The sequence below is a fragment of the Crocuta crocuta genome, unplaced genomic scaffold (assembly GCF_008692635.1).
Source record: "Crocuta crocuta isolate KB4526 unplaced genomic scaffold, BGI_CrCroc_1.0 scaffold1, whole genome shotgun sequence".
Classification (NCBI taxonomy): domain Eukaryota; kingdom Metazoa; phylum Chordata; class Mammalia; order Carnivora; family Hyaenidae; genus Crocuta; species Crocuta crocuta.
Window position 1 is genome coordinate 3,196,813 of NW_027527930.1, and position 26,212 is coordinate 3,223,024.

The following is a 26,212-nucleotide window of genomic DNA, read 5'->3' on the forward strand; positions in this document are numbered from 1 at the left end:
ATTTCAAGAATGTATCCGTCTTGGTGTTATATATACATATGGACAGGGCTCTTTGGCATTGTGATTCCAGGAACTATTTGGTGTAAGTTTAAGGATTTTAATATGACTGCTTACTAGGTTTTGAAGTAAAGCATGGCTTCAAGTGAAATGATGGACTATTCCCTTTAAGCTTGAATGTATAAGGTGGAAATATGTATGGCTAGAAAAGAATCGACGTATGACATATGATTAAATGTGAATGTGTTAAACGAAGGCATTATGTTTTTAAGTAAAAGCCTACATTATGCAGAAACTTGGTAGGGGTGCCTTGGTGGCTCAGTTGGTTAAGCGTCCAACTTCGGCTCAGATCATGATCTCAAGGTTCCATGAGCTCTGTGCTGACAGCTTGGAGTTTGGAGCCTGCTTCGGATTTGGATTCTGTGTCTCCCTCTCTCTGCCCCTCCCCCATAAACACACTCTATCAAAAACAAATACTAAAAAATATTAAAAAAGAAACTTGGTAAATACAACTTCAAAAGCGAGGTTGGGGGACTGTGGGGGGGGGGGTTGCCATTAATTGGAAGGATTTTTACTTTTTTAACATCAAAGTTTTTACTTGCACTTCTATCCAGTCTAAAAAGTCAGGTTTTTGTACCTTGGAGAAGGAAATTATAATTGCCTTAGAGTATGATATTTAACTTGAAAATCTGCTTTGGCTTTTCTTAAAACACCACCTTTATAAAGAATTTTAGGGGCGCCTGGGTGGCTTAGTCGGTTAAGCTTCTGACTTTCGTTTAGGTCATGATCTCACGGTTCGTGGGTTCGAGCCCCGCGTCGGGCTCTGTGCTGACGGCCAGCTCAGAGCCTGGAGCCTGTTTCAGTCTGTGACTCCCTCTCTCTCTGACCCTCCCCTGCTCACGCTGTCTCTCTCTCTCTCTCTCCTAGAAATAAATAAAAAATATTAAAAAAAATTTTAATAGCTAGGTATAGAGGATAAAAGATGGAAGTGAATTATGTGCTTTTTAAATTAATCTAACTGCCTCTTTTATCATCTTTGCAATGGAGAATTAGCCATTTTTAATTGTCCTCCTCTTATCTAGTCCTTTTATCCCAAAGTGAGGGAATTGATGAGGATAGGTGCATTGTGTTATGTCTGATCACAGTTTGACTAGCACAGTCTGGAAGTGGGTTGTACAGGACGAGAGCAGCAGCTTAATTGCTCTCCCTGCATCAGCAGCATCTATAAAGCATCCTGGGAATTGCTCGCCCTACGTTCAGAGCAGCTGGTCACATGAGCCTGGATTTTCAGTTCAGTTCATTAGTCAGCCATTTTGGTCAACACCCTGCTTACTGCGCACAACCAATCCTATTAGAACTCAGCATCCCGGCTCATCTGAGCAGATCCTGGAAGTGATTTCTGCAGTTCAGGATATTTTTTAAGCTAAATTGAAAATATTGGTTTATTTTTCAGGATTTTTTGGGGGGCATTTTTTTCCTGCACAAAGGAGGATTTTTCACTTATTCATGCAGAGACCAGTTTTTGAAAGCCAGCTAAGGTGGCATCGGCTGTGCAGCATTTAAAGCCTGTAGCCCAGCTGAAGGAGGAGGGGATAGGGAAGAGAAGATAAAAGGACAGAAGCTAGGAGAAGACAGGCATCATCTTATTTTGCTATGTGGTAGGAACTATCTATGAGAAAAGATAGTATAGGATTGCTTATCTTGAGCAGTTGGTTGTTAAACCGTAAGGTATTTTTCCTTGTGTTTTGTTTTAATCTCCCCCGCCCCTTTTCCTGAGAGCTTTGTTCCAGAGCTTTGGATTTGGGGTTTTGGGGTGAGGAAGTTTTATTTATTTTTGTTGGGGTAGGTGTGTGTGTTTGTGTGTGTGTGTGTTGTGGTCCCAGCTGAGTCATCATGTCTGCTCTGACGCCTCCAACTGATATGCCAACCCCCACCACTGACAAGATCACACAGGCTGCCATGGAGACCATCTACCTTTGCAAATTCCGAGTGTCTATGGATGGAGAATGGCTCTGCCTGCGAGAGCTGGATGACATCTCACTTACACCTGACCCAGAGCCTACCCATGAAGGTATGGTCAGACCCCGTCCACTAGTGTCTCACCAGCATCCTCATTGTTATAGTAGCTGGGAGGGTCAGGGAGAGGTAGGAAGAACCTGTACTCTGTACTCTAACCTATTAACAACCATGACAACCTTTATCCTTACCTACCTACCACCCAGGTCTCCTTCTCTCCTTTACAGGGAAAAAATATTGTTTCCCTCCCCTTGAGGTATCCTTTCAAAAGATGCTGGTGCCTATTTAGAGCTCTTTGTCTTTAACCCCCTAAAGAGAACATTTGAAGTCACTTATCACATTTGGCCCTAATTGATAACGAAGAAGCTATTTATATTGATTATATACTAAAATATTATAGAAATTACAGTAATTCTGAACAGATTAAGTTAAGAGAGCATGACTTTAGGATTGTACATGGCATAGTTGAAGCACTTGAGGTATTTTACCAAGAGGTATCAGGGTATAATGTGAAATAGGCTATGATACCTAGAAAATATTTGGCCAAACATTGTATTTTTTTAATAATGTGGACTATAGATAAGAAAGCAGTTTTACATTCAGTGCTTATTTAATGAATATGGATGCTTAAAAAAGCATAATGCCTTGAAAAGGTTCCACATGATTAATAAGGTAAAGTATCTACCCATGGAATCTATTGGCCATTGCTTTTTATACGTTGTATGTGCTAAGTGTGATGACCCATTTGAAATTTCCAGTCAGTACCTTTGAGGCCTTTGAGGTTGCTTGACTTGTGACTTTGTCCCAGAGCCTTTTCTAAATTATCACAGGTTTTTAGCTTGTACCCTTAATTCTCTTAAGTCCATGCCATAGAAGACAATTAATTTGAGTCATAGCTGCAAATATTTTGTTTTTTATGTAATGGCCTTTTAACTAGTGTTTATTCTTTAGCCTTCAAATAATGCAGAAATGCTCACAAATGAGAATTTCTTCATCAACATCTGCCTGGTATGTAGGCATATCTGCTAAATGGAGGGCATAAGGTGAATTGCACATAGCAGATTGGGTTAGGAAAAGTGATTCCTCGCCCTTGACCTTGTGTTGCAATCTTAGCGTGACTCAGATCTCACCCTTTATGACTGAAAAGGATTTTATTTCCCCAGTTAGGCTTAGCCTTGAGAAAGTTTTCGAGACAATGAATATCACAGAACACAAAGCAGTCATTTTGGGTGTGTCTTTAAGGGCAATATTTAAGTAGTTTTTAAGACCCGTTGTGTCTTCACAATCAGTTTGTCAGTTGGACAGCTTCCTTGGCTCTAAGTCTCAGAATGTGCACAAGGGTTGGCAGACATCAGCTGGAATGCTATAGAATGCCAGTACTGTTTAAAACAACCTCCAAAGGTTTAAGCATCTTTAGGGAAGAAAAATACGTTTTTAAAAGGCTACCAAGAAGTCTTTCAGTGAATGCCTCAATTTACATAGTTCATTTTCAAAAATACTCTCATCCATTTTGAAAGTAATACAATATGAAATATTCTCTTAGTTGTAAAGTCCAGTATATTATTGTTTCATAAGTAATTTTTAACATTTTTAGTACTTCAAATATGTATTTGTTTCTTGAATAGGATTCCTCTGAGTGAGCAAAAATGAGCTGTTTGGTTCATGTAAGCATTTACAGTGGTTCTATATGAATCCTTCATGGAGAGATCTGTGATGGAAAATGTACAAGGGCTGCAGCCTAAGCTCTAAGTGGCACATCCTTTGATGAAGGAAAATAGACAAATAGGAAGTTCCCAACACCTTAGAATCAACTATAGAGGATGTGAAGGAAAATAAGGAAATACTGTCCTTGAATTTTGGAATTTTGCCTTAAACTGGGCAAGAGAAACAATAATTTCAAGCAATTAGAAATGGATATAATAAAAGAAAGTCCAAACATCTGTGGGATTAGGGATCTATGGAATAAGGCGGTGCTTTTCAGGGCTTTTATTTCCTTACTCCACTGGCTAACTCAACGATGTCTGAACAGTCATTTGGATTCAAGAAGCATCTGCTTTAATATTAATACCAGTGATAAGTATTAGGTATAATTTAGCTATCAGCATGTAATCAGTTATCGCCAGGCCAGTGATAGTGTGAATCTCACCTTGTTGACGAAATGGAGCAGCTGGTGCCTGGACACACAGGAGGATTCACATTATACTTTCCAGCTGATTCATAGAGGGAAAGATGTCCAACCCCACAAATCTGCAATGAGGCATCCTGACTCCCACAAGAGAAAATGGGCAGAAAGCATCATACATCCTCTTAAGACAGTAATATAGATTGTGCATGGCCTCAGCTAGAAGCTTTGTAGTTTTCAACTTTTGTTTTCTGAACCAGCTCCTGCCTCTCACCGTGCAGCCCACAGTGCAGGCCTGGACCCAGAGTTTCTGCCTAGCTTAGCCCTTAAATACGTGGGAATAGAAACATTCATTTCATTATTTCAGTGCTTGTTGGTAGTCAAGGAAGTAATCTCTCTCTCAGTACCTTTTATTTAAAACCAGGAGGATATCTATAAATGTGTAGATTTCCCCTAAGACAAGAGCCTAAGACTGATTCTACAGAAGAGGAGAGAGTTCAGGAAAGACTTCATTCAGTGAATCAGACTGGCCTGGACATTTTGGTTCATAATTAGGTGATCATCAGGCAGACGCAGGGTGAAGGGGGGTGGGAGGGGAGACATTTTCAGCAGTACATGGTGAGCTGGGCGAGCTGGAGAACAGCAAGTACTTAGGGGTGGTAACTATCTGTAGGTTAGGAAGATTGAGATAATTAATGTAAAGAACCCTATCAACGTTAGCTATGTTTGTAATAGGTATTCATGGAGCCATAGTTTGCATCATGTTTTTAAATACATTACCAATTTAATGTATATATTTGTTTTTATGTCTAATTTTTGGAGCAGTGTAACTAGTTATTTACCAACAGACCAAAGTAGAACATTAGAAGTTTAAATTCATGTTGTAGCATTATCCTTTCTTGGACTTCCATAAACAAAATAATTGATTAAAAATACAACTTAGTTATCAAGCAATACTTGTTTTCCCATTAACCTTTTAAAGCATGGGAATCTGATGTTGAGAGATGATGTCCACAGATGATCAATTTAATACAGTTAAAATCTGGTTACAAAGACAGCTATAAGCTTTGAAATTACTTTTTTGCCTTAGGAAACTTCCTTTTCGGATACAGATAATAAGAGATAGACTATGGAGGAAGTGACATTGGACAGACAGGATGGTTTTCAGGTTATTGTAGAGAGCAGACCTAATACATGCTGTTATTGCATAACTCTGCAGTNAGATACAGATAATAAGAGATAGACTATGGAGGAAGTGACATATTGGACAGACAGGATGGTTTTCAGGTTATTGTAGAGAGCAGACCTAATACATGCTGTTATTGCATAACTCTGCAGTTGCCCTGGTAGTTGCATTTTGCTTTAGTGGTTATTAGAATAGCTGGCATTTTACTGTAATGTATAAAGAGGTAGTTTATATGAAACCTCTGTCCTTGACATACAAGGACGTATTCTGGTCTGTCTGATGGTCAGAAGTATTTATTAGTCATCCCTTGATACAAAGTCCAGTTCTAGGGACCAAGAAATAGATAGCTCTTCACATTTCCCAAACAACAGTCTGAGTTCAGATTATGGGTGCAGATTTGTGATCAGTTTTTCCATTCAACAGGGAATACTCTACTGATAAGATGTATCTTATCAGTAGAGTATTTCCTGTTGTAATAAGCCAGGAAAAGTCCCTTAAAGATGTAATGGAAAGTGTTTATTATTCATCGACCATGGGAAGTGTCTGGTGTTGAGATCACTCCATTGACATTTGCCGGTGTACTTTTACTCTTTAATATCACCACACCCTAGTATAACCCAATTCTGCTTGGGGTGAAATACATATGTTTTAATGAAAAAAGTGCCTGTCCCATTGGGCATTTTTGGTAGGGGAAGCCAAATGGCTATTTACCAAGAAACTTAAGAGAATGAATTCACTATACTGCAGGGCTTCTAAACCTGGGACCCATGATCCTAAATATCATTCAAAAAATTTTATATCTGTACATTTTTTTCTGTAGAAAAGTGCTTAGTGTCCATTAAAACCCTCAAAGGAAAAACAAATAATGCTTTAAAAACTCAGTTCTTTTCATACATGTCCTAAGGTACAGCGCAGTGAACAAGTCTGGTCCTCTGGATTTTCTGCGCTTATTTGACAAGTTGGGAGGTGCAGGGTGGGGTATTTCAAGCAAATAAAATGACAGTCATTGCAGTGCAGTGGTACAGAGTAAAAAATCTTATTCCAGGGAAGATTTCCAATCGAAGTAATGTTTGAGCTGAGACCTAAAATATGTGCAGGAGTTATCTGGAGGCAAAGGAGTCTTAAGGGGTGGGAGTGGAGAGGAAGACAGTACTTAAAGAGACTCAAACGCCAGAACTGAAAGATGGTCAGTGTATATTTTCATCCCCTTTCCAGATGTCCTTTCTAGTAAGTTTTCACATGCCTTACTGGGAACAAAATGTTGGGAGTAGTGGTGAAAATGGTAGATTTTTTTTTCCTCTTCTGGTTGTGCATAATGTTAATTTTTTAACATTAAAATCTTAAGTGTTTTAACAGTAAGTTCTCATTATGTATGTGCGTTTACTCCCATACTTTAATAAAATAAGCGTATATTAAATTATATGTGAATTTTAATAGATCTCCTGAATAAGACTTGATAGTCATTTCTCCTGTTAGAATAGAAATAGAAAATAGAAAAACAAAACTATTACTCTTAATATTGAGTCCTAGTAACCTGCAGACTTCCTTTTCACTTATTTATATGTGAACATTCCTGTATCTTTTTGATGATGAACATGTATTTACTGAGAAAATGATAAGCATGCAATATTCAGAGTTTCTTATGCGAAATGACTTGAACTGAAGTTGATGAAAAATCAATGCTACAATTTTCATAAGTGAATATATGTCATTTGTATCAAAAGTAGCACTTGACTGAACTATATAAAAATGATCTTTCTCCATTTAATGCAACACTTGTATAAACAGAAGGCATCTGGCTATTATAGTTTTCTGTTATGATTAAACAAACAAATAGTGCTACATGTGTTAGGGCATAAAAGAAGGACATATGTGCTGTGTTCCACAACAAAGTCTTAATTTTGTCTTTTATTTTCATTTCTACAACTACCAGAAGCTAATTAGGTCACATCTAGACTCATACACCTACTTTCAGCTTTTCTCCAAACCCATTTCTCTTCCTATCCTGATTCATTCTTCATAAAATTGCCAAATGAGTCTTTATGAAAGCAAACTTTTCATTCTTGTACAAGAACCCTGGTTCAGGCAGCCTTCTGTATGACATGTAGAGTATTCCTGAAAAAGTGGTGGTGGTGTTGGAACAGGAGGAGACATGATCATTTATTGAACTCTTATTTTGTGCCAAGAACTGTTCCCTCTAAATAATATGTGTGTAGTATGTCATTTAATAATCATAACCCTTTCAGCCTAGGTACTATTATTACCCCCATTTTACTAAGTGTCATTTGGGAACGTAGTAAGTGATAAAGCCAGGACTCAAACTCGGGCAGCCACAGTTCAACCTGCTTGGGGCACTCCCATGCCGAAACTCAGTAAAATGTAAGTCCAACAATAGACCTGCATGTAACAAAGGACATCAACTCTAACCTATTTCCAGCAGTTTTGTACACAGTTGATCACAGCGTTAGCCAGTGTAAGTCCAGTGAACATCAAAATCAGACCTAAAGCATGCCAGTTGGGGCATGCTTGGCAATTGCCATCAAGTAAAGTGCTGATCTTAGCTTTTATCCACTTGTTTTCCTTTTCTTCTTTCTGCTTATTTTTATGAAGTGCGTGAAAATATTTACATAATTGCAGAGATCATCCCAAACAGCAAAAATGGCACTCTGCTAAACCTGACCTGGCTGGCAGACAGTGCCTTTATGAGCTAAATTTAAAATGTTTCTTAAGTAGATATACAAAATGATGTGTAAAGCTGTTTGTGGTAAGAGAAATGTTCCTGATTATGGATTGAAATAGTAAAACTACATTGAATCCTTAGTCTTTAGCCAAGTATTTCCATGCCCTTCTTTGGATAATTTTACTTATCTAATGTTTTTTCATACTCCTGTTCCATACTTAACCTATTTTAGCCAGGTTGTAGATTCTCACTTCTCCAGGACCCAGATTATTCTTGCTATTTCCCCTCTTGAGATTCCCCATGCTGATATTATATCAAGAAATGGAAAGGCCCCTTGACTCCCTTCTTCCAGAAGCCCTTCTTTAGTATGTCCATCGCTCTTCATCTCCCAAATCATCTCTCTCGAATCATTGGGAATTGTCTGTGCCACTTGATTGAATGCACTTGGAATCATTCTCCAATGATTTATTTTAATCTCTATGATTCCTCATTAATGAAATTATGTAGAAAGTTCTTTGGGCAGGGGTGCCTGGGTGGCTCAGTTGGTTAAGCACCAACTTCGGCCCAGGTCATGCTCTCATGGTTCATGAGTTCGAGCCCTGCATGGGGCACTGTGCTGACAGCTCAGAGCCTGGAGCCCACTTTGGATTCTGTGTCTCCCTGTCTCTCTATTCCTCTCCCCCACTCGTGCTCTATTTCTCTCTTTCAAAAATAAATAAATGTTAAAAAAAATTAAACAAGAAAGTTCTTTGAGCAAAACTTTCTTTTGCATCTTTCAGACGGCGTCATAGTACTGCGTACTGCTTATTGTAGCTATCCAACACACTTTGGGTGAATGCAGTAATGTCCCATAACCCCAGAAAATAATCAGTGGTGAAAGAAAAGATTACTGGAATACCTTCCCTCCATTACTCACAATTTGTGTGTGTTTTTTAGGTTTTTAAATTTATTTTTAAATGTATTTGAGACAGAGCATGAGCAGGGGAAGGGCAGAGAGAGAGAGAGACACACACACAGACTAAGAAGCAGGCTCCAGGCTCCGAGCTGTCTGCACAGAGCCTGACGTGGGGCTTCAAACTGATGAGCTGTAAGATGATAACCTGAGCCTAAGTCAGACGCTCAACCGACACAGCCACCCAGGTACCCCTTGAGTTTCTTAATTAATTTTTTTAGTCATTTAACTCCTGTGCCAGACTCACTGTGTCTTATTTAGAAAATTGGAGTTTAGTATAATATAATAATTTGTTGTTGTTTTCTAATAAATCCAGGAATACTATTCAGGGCTGATGAAAGCAGGGGAAGCATTGGGCACAGGCTCTGCTGGTGGGCGTACACATTGGTGCAGCCTTGCTCACTTAATCTCTGTGCATCAAGAGCCTCCAGAAGTTAAGTCCCAGTGATTATACCAGACATCTGTCTTAAGGAAATACTCAGAAATACAGTTTTGTGATTTATAGTAGCAGGACCTTAAAAAGCAAGTTGAGTAGCTGGATAGGAGAGTGGTTCAATAAATTATAGAACATCTATACGCCAAGCCCTAAAAAAATGATTGTGGAGGAGTACTTAATGGCATAGGGAATTGCTTAGAATATAATTTTTAAAGTTTATTTAATTATTTTGAGAGAGAATGAGAGAGTGGGAGAGGAGCAGAGAGAGGAAAAGAGAGAATCCCAAGCAGCCTCCACGCTGTCAGCACAGAGCCTGGTGCGGAGCTCAAACTCACACACTGTGAGACCAAGACCTGAGCCGAAATCAAGAATTGGACACAACCAAGTGAGCCACCCAGGCGCCCCCAGAATATAATTTTTAAAAGCCATTTCCCAAACTACATACATTCAGGTCACAATTTGTGTTAAATACAGGGGTACATATTTACCACAAGTAAGACAAAATGCACCAAAAATGTAAAAAGGGATTACCTCTGGACAGTAGAATGACAGGTAATTTTTATGATATTCTTTATACTTCTTTATGTCTTCCAAATACTCTACAAGAGGGTATATTAGTATAATCAGGAAAAGTGCTCATTTTTACAGCAGAAAGCTAATCAGTATTACAGGTGTGCAGTCTTCCACCTGACTCGTATTTAAAAAGTACTTTCCTTAACAGTTTCCTCTCCGTGAGCAGGAACAGATGCCTAAAAGCAGAGCTCCTGCTTTGGATTCACTTGTCAGAATAATTTTTTTTTGTTTCTAGTAGACATTTTGAGTTTTTCCAAGTCATATTTGTGCACTGGCATGCTTTGTCTTCAACGCTGTCTAAAAGCTGCAGTGCGCAAGGTGACCCACAAGGTCTAGACTTAGATGTGTTCGGTACGGCATTTGATTTATTTCTTTCAGAAGCGTTTGGAAAATAAAACATGAATTGTTAGGATTCAAACAGAATCCTGTTACTGTTCTTGGCTTTCAGTATGGCACACCTCCATTTGTGATCTGCCCTTGGTGAGATTACCAGAACATTTGTTGCCACCAGCCCAGATAGCCTCAGATTTATATTGTCAGGTTCTCCAAGTTGTGACTACATGTGCACAAGGCAGCCTTTGTGAACTTTTCAAAGCGTGGACGTGGTAGCTTTTAATACCATCTCAGAAGCCTACTGGGCAAAGTTCTTTGGACAAAGTTCAATCCCTTTCTTTTTGCTTTGCTGTGGAAGAGCTCGGCTAGTCACCCTTTCAAGGTAAGTTTTACCCAACTTTTGTAAAATCCTTTCTGGGAGAGAAATGTCAGCAGAGCTCTGTGATGCCTCCAAACTGACCGTAATGTGCTCTCCCTAAAATCAGACTCTCCTTCCCACTCCAGTTCCTTCCCAACTCCTTCTTAGGCCTGCACTGACGTCCACATTAGTGCACTGTCACTAAGCGTAGTGCCTTACTGTCTTTCCTCTGTGTTGGTGAGCCTTTCTGGACCTTTCTTAGAACAGAGCTTTTTCTTTAATCTTTAATTTGTGCCTTTCTTATTGGAGTTTATAGTAACCCTTCCTTGGGTTATCAGCTTCCAGGGCAGGTCATTCCTCCTAAACTAATCTTTGACATATTTATCATTTTCCAGAGGTAAATGCTGTACCAGATTAGATAACTACTCAGTGATGGAGCTCAGATTGGAATTCACGTTGTCGGATTCCCAAACCCGGGTACCTGTGAGACCTGGCCGGAAAGGGCGAGTGCTATCATTTGAGAGTACCCACAGTATTCTCTGCTCTTCGGTTGTGGTTCTGTATTTTGTTTTTTGGCAGTACTCCCTTTTTGTGGGGAAATGGAAAGTATAATGGGGCATGATTTTCCATTGTGGTTCCTCCAGCCCCCCGCCCCCATCCACTACAGCTGCTACGAAGAGCTTTTCAGTCCAGGGGAGTAAACACAAGAAACTGTTCCTTGCAATTTTTCATAGTTGAACTTTGCCAGAGAACAGATAGAAAGATTTGATGAGCCTAGAAGCACATGTGTAGAGGGACAGAGAAATAGTCTTCTTGACAAATGGCCCCTAAATAATTATTTATTTTTCATTATAATTAAATATTCACAAAGTAAAATGTATATATGTCAGTGTGCTGAAAATGTTTTCTAATAATATATATTATTATGAATATAAGTATTTTATGAAAACAGCTTTATATTTTTCTAGTTATATAAATGATGTATTCACATTGTAAGAGTTACACAATAAAGAAGGGTGTAAAATACAAAATAGTAGAATTCACCTAAAGTTCTATCACCTGTTTAAAAAAATTTTTTTTAATGTTTATTTATTTTTTGAGAGAGACACAGAGCACGAGTGGGGGAGGGACAGAGAGAGAGAGGGAGACACAGAATCCAAAGCAGGCTGCAGGCTCTGGGCTGTCAGCACAGAGCCCGATGCCCCATGAGATCATGACCTGAGCAAAAGTCGAAGGTTTAACAGACTGAGCCACACAGGTGCCCCAGTTCTAGAACCTATTGATAACCACTAATAAGATTTAGTAACCAGATTGTCTTTTTTATTAATATATACACACATGGGGAGCCTGGGTGGCTCAGTCGGGTGTCTGACTTTGGCTTAGGTCATGATCTCCCAGTTCATGGGTTCGAGCCCCACGTCGGGCTCTGTGCTGACAGCTCAGCCTACGTCCTGCTTTGGATTCTATGTCTCCTTCTCTCTCTGCCCCTCCCCCTCTCACACTCTGTCTCTCTCTGAAAACTAAACATTAAAAAAAATTAGAAACACAAACACACACACACACACACACACACACACACGCACACAGAGTTCACTTACAGGCTCACACAGTTATACATGCAAAATCGTACCATTCCTGTGTTGTGTGGCCTGCCTTTTTTCCTCTGTAGTATCTTTCCACCAGAATAAATAGAAATCTGTATCACCTCACTTAATGTCTTTAGTTTTTTGGATATTTTGTAATTTCTTTGACTTCCTTATTACAGAGTTTTATATTGTTTCTAAATTTGGCCACCCCTGACATTTTGGGTATTTTTACCCAAATTATAGTTTGAACAGTTTACCAATTTTCATTTTTAGAAGTGGAGTTTCTGGCTTAAATAGTAATATATTTTAATTTTTTACACACATTTCCAAGCTGCTGTCGCCACATTTTAAAAAATGTTAATAGCATGCTGTGGTGAACTTTCATATTGGCTACTTCTTTTTGTCTTTTGCTGCTGCAGTTGGTTGTGGTTTCTCGCAGTACTGAAATCTGAACTTTCCAAATGAAACAGTTGTGGTTTTTTAGGACAGTTGGTTTAGCAGCTGTAAACTCCATGCTTATGTTTTATCTGTTGTTGGTGTTTTTAAGCTAGTGACAATATCTTTAGAAGAGAATGAGTTTTACTGTTAAATGTACAATGAGAAGTTTTCTATGATTGCTGGAGGTTTTTTTTTTTAATGTTTTATTTCTGAGAGAGAGAGAGCGCGAGTGCGCGCGAGCAGGGGAAGGTCAGAGAAAGAGGGAGACACAGAATCCAAAACGGGCTCCAGGCTCCAGGCTCTGAGCTGGCTGTCAGCACAGAGCCTGACGCGGGGCTCGAACCTACAAACCGAGAGATCATGACCTGAGCCGAAGTCGGAAGCTCAACCGACTTAGCCACCCAGGCGCCCCGCTGGAGTTTGTTTTCTGGGATGAAAAGGCTGCTAGGATTTCTCTTTTCTTTCTCCTAGAGCGGTAAAATTCAGGGTGTGTACTAGACTTCAATTCCACTATGTCTAGCCCTGTGGGCAGCAAGCTTCCCAACTGAGGTGTATCAGACACTTCACGATAATTTTGCCATTGCAGCCATCCAGGCAAGGGGGCAAAGAGGCTCTACTGATGTGGGGAGGCCCCTTTTCCCTTACCCTGTCACCCCCCACCAGGCCATGTCCTCCCTAGCCTTCCAGTATCACGGAGCTTGCTCACCTGATTTAGGAATCCGTTTTATCTTCTCTTATCTCTCTAATACCAAAGTCTCTTTACCTTATGTCACAGTTACTTAGTTCTGAAGGGAAGCACCTGTGGATATTTCATATTTGTGACTTCTGTATAGACTCGCTGTACTAACTGCCTTAGTAAAATCCTTTGCTCAACATAAAACCCAAGTATTAAATAGCCCAAGTGTTGATAACCGTATTAGGAAAACCTATAGTACTTTTGTGTCTTTCCCCTTTCACACAGATCACTTCACTTCTAACACTTCTAGTCACCAAATGTATGTGCATGGGGCGGGTGGTGCGACACCAATTCTGTGACACCAGCTGGGTATGCAGTTTAACTCACTTCTGACTCTGCCTACCTGGAGGTAGTGTCAGATCCCACAGGTTAAGAGCTCAGCCCCACAGAACTGCCCCCCACTCTAGATACTAATCACGAGTAGTAGATCCCAGGTTACCCACAACTTTTGTCCAACTTGACTACAAATCAGAGGTCCCCCTGACCTCTTTCCCCTTAGATTCACTTATTTTTCTAGAACAGTTCACAGAACTCAGGGAAACACTGAAGTTTGCCAGTTTAAGAGTTATGATAAAACAATACATATGAACAGCCAGATGAAGAGATACATAGGGTGAGGTGTGGGAGGGTCCCAAATGCAGGGGCATTTGGTGTGTCACAGTCCTGGTATGTAGATGTGTTCATCCACTGGAAAGCTTTCAAACCCTGTACTTCTAGGATTTTGTGGAGGCTTCCTCACGTAGGAATGATCAATAAACTCCATTTCCAGCCCCTTTCCCGATGTCTAAAGAAGTGGGAGATGGGGCTGAGAAATCCAAACATATAAGCATGGCTTGGTCATTTTGGGGACCAGCCCCCATCGAGGAGCCCACCTAGAATCCCCTCATTAGAACAAAAGATGCTCCTAGGGCTTGTATCACTTAGGAATTTACAGGGGTTTCAGGAGCCCTGTGTTAGGGACTGGGGCAGAGGAAGACCAAATAGATATTTCTTATTATAAATCACAGGATCACAATCACTTAATGTTACTTTTTTCCAGGACCCTTTGTGTTTCTTTGGTGATATTTTTGTTTTTACTCTACTGTGGGGAAAAGATAGATCTTGGCATAAATTACTGGTTTATTAGAACAGAACCTCTTAGTACTTTTTAAAATTAGTTTAAGTTTTCTATTATAAAGCTAATTATGTTATTAGTCAGTTTAAGAGCATCTCAGCTTTTAAACTTGTCATTTGGTCTGCTTATGTTGGCTTATTTTTACCCTGTGTTTAATATTTAGGTTTTTTTTTTTTTTTTAATTTAACCCCACCTCATTTTCTTTTNTCTTTTTTAATTATGGCAAATATACTTGGAGGAATCCAGCTTGTCAGTTTCTTGTAAAGTTGACATTGAATCTAAGGTATGCTAAGTACTTTAAATTAGTTAGCTTTCATTTTCATAATAGTCGATTAAAGAGTGCTTTACGGTCAGTAGGTGGGGCTTCAGGAAGGCTTTCCCCCAAGAAACTGGAATAAACTTTTTTAAGAATAAGACTTTAAATCAGAGCCCCCTAATATCAAAGAGACACTGTAACTTGGTTAGATTTATCTCTAAACTTGACTGTAACTGTTCTCTATAGTTACAAGACTCCTGGAAAAAGAATCTATCAAGAAGAGAGATCTCACAGTCCTGGATACATAAGCAATGGGGAAGCACTTTGAGCTCATTCAGGCATTTCTCAGGAGAGACAAGGAGCTTCAGCTACTTCCCTCATCTGAGAAAAAAGATGAACTACACAGGGCCCAAGGCCTTGTGAGAGTAGTGGCCCTACCCCAAATCTTTATCCATGTCAAAGCCAGGGCCCCTCCTACCAGGCCACATAGCCATCACCATTGAGTCACCATGTTCTGTAAGAGCAAATATTTTGTGGTACTTCCTAGTTATTTCCAGAGCCATGTATATTAGTTTGTTGACTTACTCATTCTTAGACTTGAAATAGAATGATGGCCAAGAAGATAAGTCATTGAACTTCAGATATGGTATGCTTTCTTAATTTGGGGCCATTGTACACTCCCCGCCTTGTCTCTTATTTCTTGACTTTAGAAAATGTCTTTGTTCATGTGCATCTCATGACTCTGTTAGGTGCACCATTTTTAACCATTTAATCCAAGCATTTAGAGTGGAGTGGTGGTCCTTATATTTCATGACCAGACTTAGTGCACCACACACAGTGACATTTCTAAGCTATGCACTCACAAGGAATCAGTGTTCCAAGTGGGAATGAGCCTGTCTGTTTAGCCAGAGTAACTTTGGAAGCTCCCTTTACTATTTACTTTAACATTTACAGTGTACATTTGACATAGCTCTGACTGATACAACTCTGAATATCATCTATAGCAAAATTTTAATACGGGTCTGTCTTCTGTATCAACTAGCAAACCTTTAGGTTATTGCTCTGAAACTTGTGAATATGTATTACTATGACACAAATTAAAGTTACTATAGATTTTTAGATCAACAAAAACATGCTGAAAGCAACAAAGTATAAAACCTGGAAAAATGAAACATTCCTGGGAAAAGACCAGAATTGTCCATACTACTACTATCTTTGATTCATGTATTATACACTTTCATTGTTGTTGTTTTGACAATTTGAACATATTCGAGATAGCTTAATTTTTCAAATATTTTGTAAGTCCTTCTTTGAGGAATGTAGAAGAACAGCACAGCATCCATTCTTTATTGCAGTGAAATCCTGAGCATGCCAGGGTACGTGGAGAACAACTTTAGAAGGAGAAAACATGCCTTTTATCTTTCAGGGGAGGAGGGCTCTTTTTATATTGATTACATCACTCTGACACTCATAACTTTAAATTTTGTTTTAAAAACAAAATATGTCTGGTCGGAACAGACTGGGAAACTGCTCTTGACGGGACATGGAAGGGGAAAGTCAGAGAGGTCCCTCATACTTGCCAACCATTCCTACCTAGAAATTCGCTTTCCAGAGCTCTTCTGTGCATGAATCTTGGAGGATCTTTATATTTTACTTCGATAATTAGGTACTTTTATTTTATTAGGTGGCAAATATAGTTTCTTGGTAAAGAAAATGAAGGATAAAATAGCAATATTCACCTTGCTGACTTTTCACAAGGTCAGCATAGCAAGTCTGTAAACTAATGTGATGGTTAAGAGTACATTCTTGTAAACCTATACTCCTACATAATATAAACTTATAGCATATTGTCAGATTATACTTGAAAGAGATATGTGGAAATCTATCTATATATAGTGTATTTTAGCACTAATTTACCATAAAATAATAGTAACTAATGCATATATTATGCTTTTTCTATATGAAACTACCTACGTGCTTTGCACATACATATACACAATTGCAAAATCCAAAAAAGCTCTAAAAACAAAGACCATTTTTCATAAATTCGCCTGAATTCATTTGGTGCTAAAACATGACCTGAATTTATTTGAGGTTATTTATAGTCTTTATTTATCCTATTTAATTTGAACATTCACTTATTTCCTACAAAAATACTAATGTGCTTGATTATGAAGTACTCCCCCACGGCTGCTAGTTCTGCATGGTTTTGTGGGGGTTTCTTGTTCTCAGTATTTACCATTTTGCCTTTCTAAAATTAAAAAATAATAATCTGAATTTCAAAATATATTTGGCTGAAAAATATTAACATGAAGGACTTGGGTGTGTGTTACCCTCTTACTCCTCACAACAGTGCTGTAAGATAGGTAACTGCTCTTTTCCCTGTTTTCCAGAATGAGGAAACTGAGGAGAAAGAGGTGAAGCATGGGGACAAGGACATAGGGCCCATGGGGAGGAGCTGGGATCCCGGCCCCAGTGACCCTGAATCTGTTCTCGGAACCACTGTGCCCTCCTGTCTCCCTTTGTAAAGTGACTTGCTTGGGATGTTGACACAAGTTAGGGATTTAATCCTAGTTCTCTGTGCCCTACTCCTGTGCTTGGTTTTCTAATTATTAATTTCTAGACTTTTTATTTTACTTTATTTTTTTTATATTTTTATTTATTTTTTTATTTCTAGGAGAGAGAGAGACAGCGTGAGCAGGGGAGGGTCAGAGAGAGAGGGAGATACAGACTCTGAAATAGGCTCCAGGCTCTGAGCTGGCAGTCAGCACAGAGCCCGACACGGGGCTCGAACCCACAAACCGCGAGATCATGACCTAAGCGAAAGTCGGATGCCCAACTGACTAAGCCACCCAGGCGCCCCTAATTTCTAGACTTTTTAATTGGGAGGCAGTACAAGTGTAAAAGGTTCTAGAGTCTTGCGTTGTCTTTATATTACCTGTCCTCATGTCTGGCCTAACCAACAATCTATATATAATTTTCAAAAAGTGCTACTTTAATCACATATCAGATTATTACATCCTCATCTGCTTCCCTGTTTTCTGAATTTAAATTAAATTTTTTTTACATATTTGTATGTTTTTTATATATCTTTGTAGGATAAGTGATCATATATTTATTTAGCAGTAGACTGTGCCCTTACAGCCCACTTAAGAAACCACTATGTCATATCAGAACTAAAAATTAACCTGTTGAAGAATTACAGTGATAATATAATAAACTAGTAAAAAAGCAGGCAAAATGATCAATTCTTTTCCTAGATGGTGATTCCCACTTGTTGCTTCAGATCAGACCCTGTGCTGGTTTCTGTGATAGGTTTTTCAAGAAGGAAGGCTTAACGTGCCCATTTTCATTTTTGTTATGCTTCATCCTCTGAGAATTTCCCTTTATTTGCTGCATATTTACACACATGAAATTCACGTGATTTTGTGAGTTTTAGTACGAATATTGCAGATGTGTACAATGTAATAGCTTCAGAATTTCTGTGATGAAGCTGGTGTACTTTTTGAAAACTTTCTATTGGTTCTCAAAATTTATTTCCAAAGTCATGTTACAGCCTTAAGACACAGAAGTTACTATATTTGTAATCTTCGCATTCTTTCCTGTCCTTTGACCTCATATGGAATATTCTGTGTACAAGAATATTGGCTTTATAGTAAAAGGAGAGAGTATATACTTTTAACTGAGTACACATCTGTATTGAATTATAAATGATTTATTTTGTCTGTCTTCAAAGCAGCATCTTTTCCTTTATTTTTGGCTTGGGGAAGAACTGTATGGGTGGAGGGCTTTGGGAAAGGTATTTGGACTTTTCTTTGGTTATTTTCAGAAAAGTCACTAGTCTGTATCATGAAATTTGGCCTGAATCTAAAAAGCATTCCACATATTTTACAGCTTCACCAAAGTGGTCAAAACAAACGTTGAAATGAGGCCAATGTTGTATGCACTTAAAACACAAAGAGCCTAATCTTGATTTTTAGTGGAAAAAAAAAAATCTTTGTTATTTTTTTATGGGATATGAATCCTTGTTTCCTTTTGTTAGAAACTTTGAAATTATTTTAGCTTGGGAACAAATTTAATAGTAGTAGTTGATATCTCTGCTTAGAGTCCTACTCCTCCTTGGGTACGTTTCCAGCCTTTTTCACTGTTAATCTCTGGGTTAAACTGAAATAATCCTAGGAAATCTCCCTTTCAGTTGTCCTTTTGAAACCTTGTTTTTAATAGCACTTTTCTTTCTTGGCTTGCATGACATTTTATCTTTCTTTTCCTTTCTTTTTGCCGTTTGCAAAGACTCTTGGGAGGATTTGACAGATTTGGTGGAGCAAATGCGCGATGATACAGAAGGTGCGTGCCACACCAACATCTTTCAGCTTTTTTCCTTTCTTTTCTTTCTTCTTTGTTTTTTCTTTTTTTTTAATTTCTAACCACCTTTTGATTGTTTTCCATAAGCGAGACTGTCAGCTTTAGGTTTTATTTCCCATGGCAATAACTGGAGTAGCAAAAATATTTGCCACATTTTCCATACAGGTACTTCATTTGTGCAGGATTAGGGTTTTCAGTGTCTTGCCTTTAAAATCTTTATCCTCGTGGTTCCAAGTAAAGCATATATGTTTATGCTGTTCCTTTAGGATATTTGTTAAATATGTTTTAAGGGGACTTTATTTCAAAATTATATCACATTTTTCTATGGCTATTTTTTCATTTGTTGGGAAGATGTAAAAAAATTTATTTTTATCATTTGTGAAAAATATATATTTCTGTGAATTTCACAGTAGTCAAAAACAAACGGATGCCAGGAATCTGAAGTATCCCGTCCGGAATGTTGTTCTGATTTGTAGATTTCCATAACACGGAGCACTTTCAGCTTGGTCCTGTAATAGCAGTACTTTCCAGTGAAACCGCTTTCAAAAGTAGCACATATGCTCCAATATATGAAGTTTCCCCAAACCAATAATTTTTTCTTCTGTAATCTGCGCCTAACGTTAAGGAGCTGAAGGTAAATTACACATTTTATAATAAATGTAACTCTTATCACTTATATTCTCCCACCTAGCCTGGGCGCTGAAAGTCCCCCAGCTTCAGCACACACTCTCCTAGTACACACCGGAGACCGGCTTTGCGTGCCAGGAGTGCCATCAGCTTCCTCTCCTGCCTTGTTCCTACAGTGTTCCACCCGGAGCATTTACTCCCCTTCTCCCTTCCTTGCCCTGCGGCCCTGCGCCCCTGCGCCTGCTGTGCCTCCCACACCACCCTTTAGTCTAGAAGTGCGCTTCACGAAGGAAGTGCTCCTTGACAGCTGTGGCCCACATTCATTTCTCCATCCACTCAAGTTCTTCAGAGAACTTGGAGCTTAAGGCTTTTTACTTGTTCTCTACCTCTTGTGTTTATCGTCCTAGTTCAAGTGTAATATCCTTGAGAACGGAGGTTGTTTTAAACTTCTTGGTGTCCATGTGAGACCTGGGGTGGTACTGTGCTCAGTCCATTTGGTCACACCAGAAAAGACTAAGGCAGTTCTGTCTCTGCAAATGCCCAGTAGTTTCTTCTTCAGCACTTTACTTTGAATAAGTAAATTATTTTGAGTTTCATCTCATTTCCCATAGTCAAACTATATCTTTATTACATCTTTGACTCTGATTTTAATATAACTAGTTACATATAATTCAATGAAAGAGCAAATCAGTATTACCTAGTTGATTGACAGTTCATAGACAATGAAAAAAAGAGGAGGTGTTGATTCATTCAGTGAGTAGCAAGCACTTACTATTATGTTAGCTGCTATTATTATTATTTACCAGTCACCACACAGGAAGGTTTTAATTCCTTTAATAGACTAGGTACTAAAAAAATGCTGCATAAAATCCAACAAATCTATGCCCTTCTTGAAGACTTCTTCCCTAGGACTCAATCTGGCAAAATTCCATTTCTTTAATACAAAGTACTACTGAAAGAATCAAGCCTACTGTGAGTCAGCCTCCTCTTTTTCATCTTGTATTTGTGGAATTTTTGTGAATGATTATCATAGGTGAAATCAGAAAGGGAAACAAGGTGAACTGTAACAGTATAGCACATAAAAAGCCCAGAATATGTGAACTGTGTCAATACTTTGATGATCTTAGTAAATTTCTAGTCATGTGGTATATGGTAATGTTGGTCAAGAATGTATTTACTGAAAAGTCTTTCTGGAATTAGTTTCTTTTTTAAAAAAAATGACTATCAGAATGGTGGAAGGGAAAGGGCTTTACTCATTAACTTTTTTGAGTCATTTCATCCCTGTCTTTTTTATTATCATTTTCTACTTCTCTTACCTCATTTCAGTTATGTAAAATGCTAGTGTTTTACTGTGTTATTATGTGATAAAAAAGTTTTTCTAAAAGTACTTGTAACAATAAACACGAGTTAAAGAGTATTGCCCACATGTAGCACTAGCAGCTCAGAGTCTGGGGTGGGTCCTGTTTTCAGATCTGAGAAAGCTGAAATGTATGTAGGCTCAGATCTTTTCAGGAGACCTTTACCCTTGAACTGTTTCAATTCTGTCTCTTATCTGTTATTATGGATGTGTTATAACAGTTGACTTTTTAATAGATGAAGTGTTAACACTGGCTTCCAGCCTCCTAAAAATTTGCTTTTTAACATAACAAACTCTAGGAGGTTACAGATTAGAACTATGAGCCTTTGGGTTTTGTTTTATTTTAAATTTTGTCAAGATTGAAGTTTCTTCTGGTGAACTGATTTCTTACAGTGATGGTTGGTTTTACATGCAATGTGTCTGTCACTCCTGTTAAATATAAAGTCTCTTCTGAGGGCAGAAAGGTATCTTGCTTACAACACTAATCAATCACCTGGCATCTCATCTCATATACCATTAATTTGTGTCTAAAAGTATAGAAACTCATGACAAAATTATGAAGATTAAATGAAATAATAAAAGCACATAATTTGCTATCTTTAGTTTCTTAAATATTCCTTTTTCTGTACTCATTACTAGCCTCTTAAATAGATTCTGTGAATTTGCAGTTGTCCAGATTACTGCCCATCTCTATGAGCATTGAAATAGTTGGGATGTTATTTGAATTAGGGAAATGATACACCTGCGTGAAATATTATTTGATCAAGATTGTGATACTGGCTTCTTGACATTTTCCTTTGGGTTAAGGCTTAATGTCCACGATCATGAAAAATGGAAGGAACATATCTAAGAGATATTCTTAGCAAGTAACACTGTGTCACATAGTCATTGAAAAAAGCTTTATTTTTAAATTGTTGCACTTATGTTTATGGAGAACCGTAATAATTTTAGTCACTAACAATGTTTTATTCTTAGTATGTCCCAAGCATTTCTAAATATTTAACACATCCTAATTTGTTTAGTCTTCAAAGCTCTAGTATTGTTTCATAGATGATGCAAGTGAGGCCTATCCCATTAAGAAAATTTCCAGGTAGAAATACTACTCAGCAATAGAAAGGAACAAACTACTGATACACCCAACAGCTTGGCTGAATCTCTAAGGAATTTTGCTAAGTGAAAAAAATGTCAATATAAAAAGTTACATACTGTGTGATTACATCTATATAATATTCTTGAAATGACAAAACTATAGAAATGGAAAATAGTAGTTGCCAAGGGTTAGGAGAGAGGATCCCCAGATGAGGGATCCTTGTGTTGATGGCAACATCGTGCATCTTGAGTGTAATTCAGTATGAGTATTCTGGTTATAATGTACTCCAGTTTTTGCAAGCTGTTACCTTTGGGGGAACTAGGTTAAGGGTACACACAACCACTATAATGTTTTAGAACTGCATGTGAATCTACAATTATCTCAAAAAAGTGCAGAGAAAAAGAAAAGAGACAAGAAACTTTCCCGGAGTCACACAGGGAATAATAATTCAAGTAGAGTTAAGACTCCCACAGCCTCACTCCAAAGCTTGTACCCTTAACCACCACACCAGAGTTCCAACTTATTTGACTCAAGACCTACTGTAAAAATTTGTTTTCATCAAAACTCAGTATATACATCATTTATTTGTATGTATCTGGAACTTAAGTTTCATAAAACAATGCCTGACCTTACTATGGTGGGACAGAGTAAATCAATTTTATACTCCACTAAGGTTGTGACCTTTAATTTGAAAGCTGCTCTAGGTACTAAGTTCTAAGAAAGAGCTCTTTCTGAAATGACTCAATTTTGGGTTCTGTTCCAAGCATACGATTATTGGCATCCTCCAAAGGCTGGGCTGCTAACCCTTCCTCCTTCTGTTTCTCTATAAACGATCTCCTCTGATGAAAGCATCTAATAATTGCCACTATTATCTCTATGTTAATTATCCAGTCTCAAACTTTAATTTGTATTTACAGCTATGTGATGAAAAAATATGTTGAGAATACTTCCGACATAAATGTTCTTTACCGTATCTGAAACCAATGTGATTTTACCCCTTACCCCCCCAAACAATTACTCAGTTTTTTCATTTTTCACTTCCAGTCTCACAGGACAAAAACCTTGGATTATTTGTGACCCCTCTCTTTCCTTAACTGGTACAGTCCTTCATGGCAGGCAGTTTTGGTCTTCTTCCTCCCAAACTCATTTTGCATAATCCTTCCAGACTCATCTTCAAACTTATCTTCAGGGTTTTGTTTACACTGTCTCTTTGCTCAAAATTCCCTACAGTAATTCCCATTGCCTGTTTCCTGAATATGCAAGTCTACTTTTAGAGATCTCTGCCATCTGACTACCCTTCCTGTGTTTTCCAGCTCTCCCCTTGTCATTCTGATTCTCTTTACCTTATTTCACACATCCATTCCCACCTTTTGCAATGTGCTCTTCCGTGTTTTCTGTGATTTCACTTTGAGAGTCTGCCTCAAGTCCTACAGTATAAGGTGGTGTCTCATTTGGAGCCTAAATGTACAGTATTCCACTATTAAACTAAAGATTGAGATTATTCCTGGTTTTTGATCAGGTCTGGGGTTTACCCTAATTATAAGCTAAAAAATTAGCCTGATTCTGGTCTTGGATACTGGCAAAAGCCGCAAGACTCCTGGTCAGAGACAAAGGGCTTTATTACTCATGACTCTGTAAACAGCCTGAACATCAGCACACTTTTGTCTTGAACTAGAGTCCCACCTAGGAGATACCATATGGTCCAGCAAGATGCTCTGCATGTGGTGGGTGTGTGTCGCAGCTGAGGAACACTGACTTTGGAGAACCCATTGCTTTTATTGGAAGCAGTAAGAAAGCCTCACCTCTCATGACTATTAGCTGCATAAACAGCCCTGACCAATGACCAGATAAAAGAGTGGTCAAGATCTTGCAGTCTTAATACAACCCAGCCAAAGACAATTGTCTCTCCTAATATTTTACAGGTAAAATATAAAGAAATGAGAAATTTCTCCAGTATCAGGGAATGTGAGAGACTGAGATCTAAGTCTTCTAGATCAGAGATCTAGCCATTCTAAGTCACAGTGGTGCCCTCAACATTTAAATTATTTCTATGGAATAAGCTGAGCAAAGCAAGGAGCTCTTGGATTTGTACTTATCTCCTAAATTTCTTATGTTGCCTCAAAACAAAGACGACTGACTATTGTCCTGACTTATAAATGTTCCCAGAAATTTTCTTTCTTTTTTTTTTTTTAATGTTTTATTTATTTCTAGGAGAGAGAGAGAGACAGCGTGAGCAGGGGAGGGTCAGAGAGAGAGGAAGTCACAGACTGAAACAGGCTCCAGGCTCTGGGCTGGCAGTCAGCACAGAGCCTGACGCGGGGCTCGAACCCACGAACTGCGAGATCATGACCTAAGCGAAAGTCGGACGCTTAACCGACTAAGCCACCCAGGCGCCCCGTTCCCAGAAATTTTCTAAGTATTCTGTGGTGTTGTGTTTGGGAACTTTCCAAAACAAAAGTTGATTATATTATGACACGGGAGCCCCATGAAGAAGAAACCAGTGCATTTTCATAGGGAACTCTTGGAAAAGGCTGTAAATGGACATCTTTTAAAGATTAGAGAAGTAGATGCCTAAAAGAAAAACGCTTTTCCTTTACTGCTCACAATACTTCTGGTACCAATTATGCGGGAGGTTTTCCCACACCAACCAATTCTCCAGCATCAGTTCAATTCTGACACTGTGTACCTGGGGTTAGTGAAGACTTCGCAGGTTGGGAGGTTACTCCTACAAGGTGCCCCCTCATTTCAGATGCTAACCGCTAGGCCAGGTTGTCACCTCTGCTCCTGACCAACCAGGTCTAAATCAGGTTCTTGTGACCCCCTCAGAAAGTTTGATAATTTGCCAGAATGGCTCAGGCCTCAGGAAGAGTTTCATTGCTAGATTATGGTGTATTATAAAAGGGGACAGCTCAGGACAGCCAGGTGGAGGAGGTGCACAGGGTTAAGTGTGTGGGAAGGAGCGCAAAGCTTCCATACTGTCTCTGGGTACTGCCCCCTTCTAGCACCTCATGGTGTCTACCCACCCAGTGGCTCTCTCATTCTTTGGTTAGGAATTTTATGGAAGTTTCACTACATAGGTCTAATTGATTAAATTACTGGTTGTTGATGACTGAACTCAGTCTTCAGCCCCTCTCCCCTCCTTGGGGTTGAGCTTGGGGTTCAGCTGAAACTTCCGACCCTTTAATCACATGGCTGTTGCTCCTGGGTAACCAGCCTCCATCCTTAGGGACTTCCCAAAAGGTGCTCCTTTTACCCTTAACTCTGGAGCTATTTCAGGAGCCAAGGACAAAAAACAAGTATTATAACAAAAGATGTTTCAATGGCTCTTATCACTCAGGAAATGATCAGGGTTTTAGGAACTCTTTGTTAGGGATTGGGTAAAAACCTTTATATATATATAATTATTATTATTTCACAGTGCCTTAACCAAGAATGAGTGGTAGTATATAAAAGAATGGTTTGGAAACATTAAATCACCAAATAAGATCATTCATTTCAGTGTTAGTGCCAGTCAGAAGGTGGTTTTGGTTATTTTCAGAGATGGGAAAACAGCAAAGAGGTAGCCTTCTCATTGGAGGCTGGCAGATAAACCTTGACCTGAAGCAAGAGAAAGCAGAACCGTTCTTTAACTTTTAATTATGGAAGTTTTCAAGTACATAAAGTAGAGTAATGACTCCTAAAGTTTCCATCACCCAGCATCAATAATTGTCAATATTTGCTGACTGTATTTCACCAATTTCCATATTTTTGTTTCTGGGGTACTTAACAACCCCCAATGTAGGATTTTTTGACTTTACGGTGATGTGAAAGGGATATGCATTCAGGAGAAACCATACTTCAGATTGCAACTTTTCATCTTTTCTCAAGCTTTCCCGTGATGTTGGACAGCAACAGATAAGAATGGCTCCTGGTCAAGCCGTATGGCCACAAGGGTAAACAAACAATACACTTAAACCTCCCTGTGCTGTCAGCCGTTCTGTTTCTCACTGTCAG

General features: G+C 38.8%; 1 protein-coding gene across 3 annotated transcripts in view; it reads left to right on the plus strand.

Moving 5' to 3' along the window:
* Nucleotides 1-1,241: 1,241 nt before the first annotated feature.
* RUFY3 (RUN and FYVE domain containing 3) overlaps nt 1,242-26,212 on the plus strand; it is a 64,771-nt gene continuing 39,800 nt past the window's right edge. The window contains exons 1-2 of one of the 3 annotated variants that reach the window (XM_077750129.1): nt 1,242-2,068; nt 19,074-19,127. In XM_077750129.1, the coding sequence (XP_077606255.1) occupies nt 1,891-2,068; nt 19,074-19,127 (232 nt within the window). In that variant the 5' untranslated portion in view covers nt 1,242-1,890. The remainder of the gene's footprint in view (nt 2,069-19,073; nt 19,128-26,212) is intronic. The other 2 variants (XM_077750135.1, XM_077750122.1) reach the window with 2 other exon arrangements.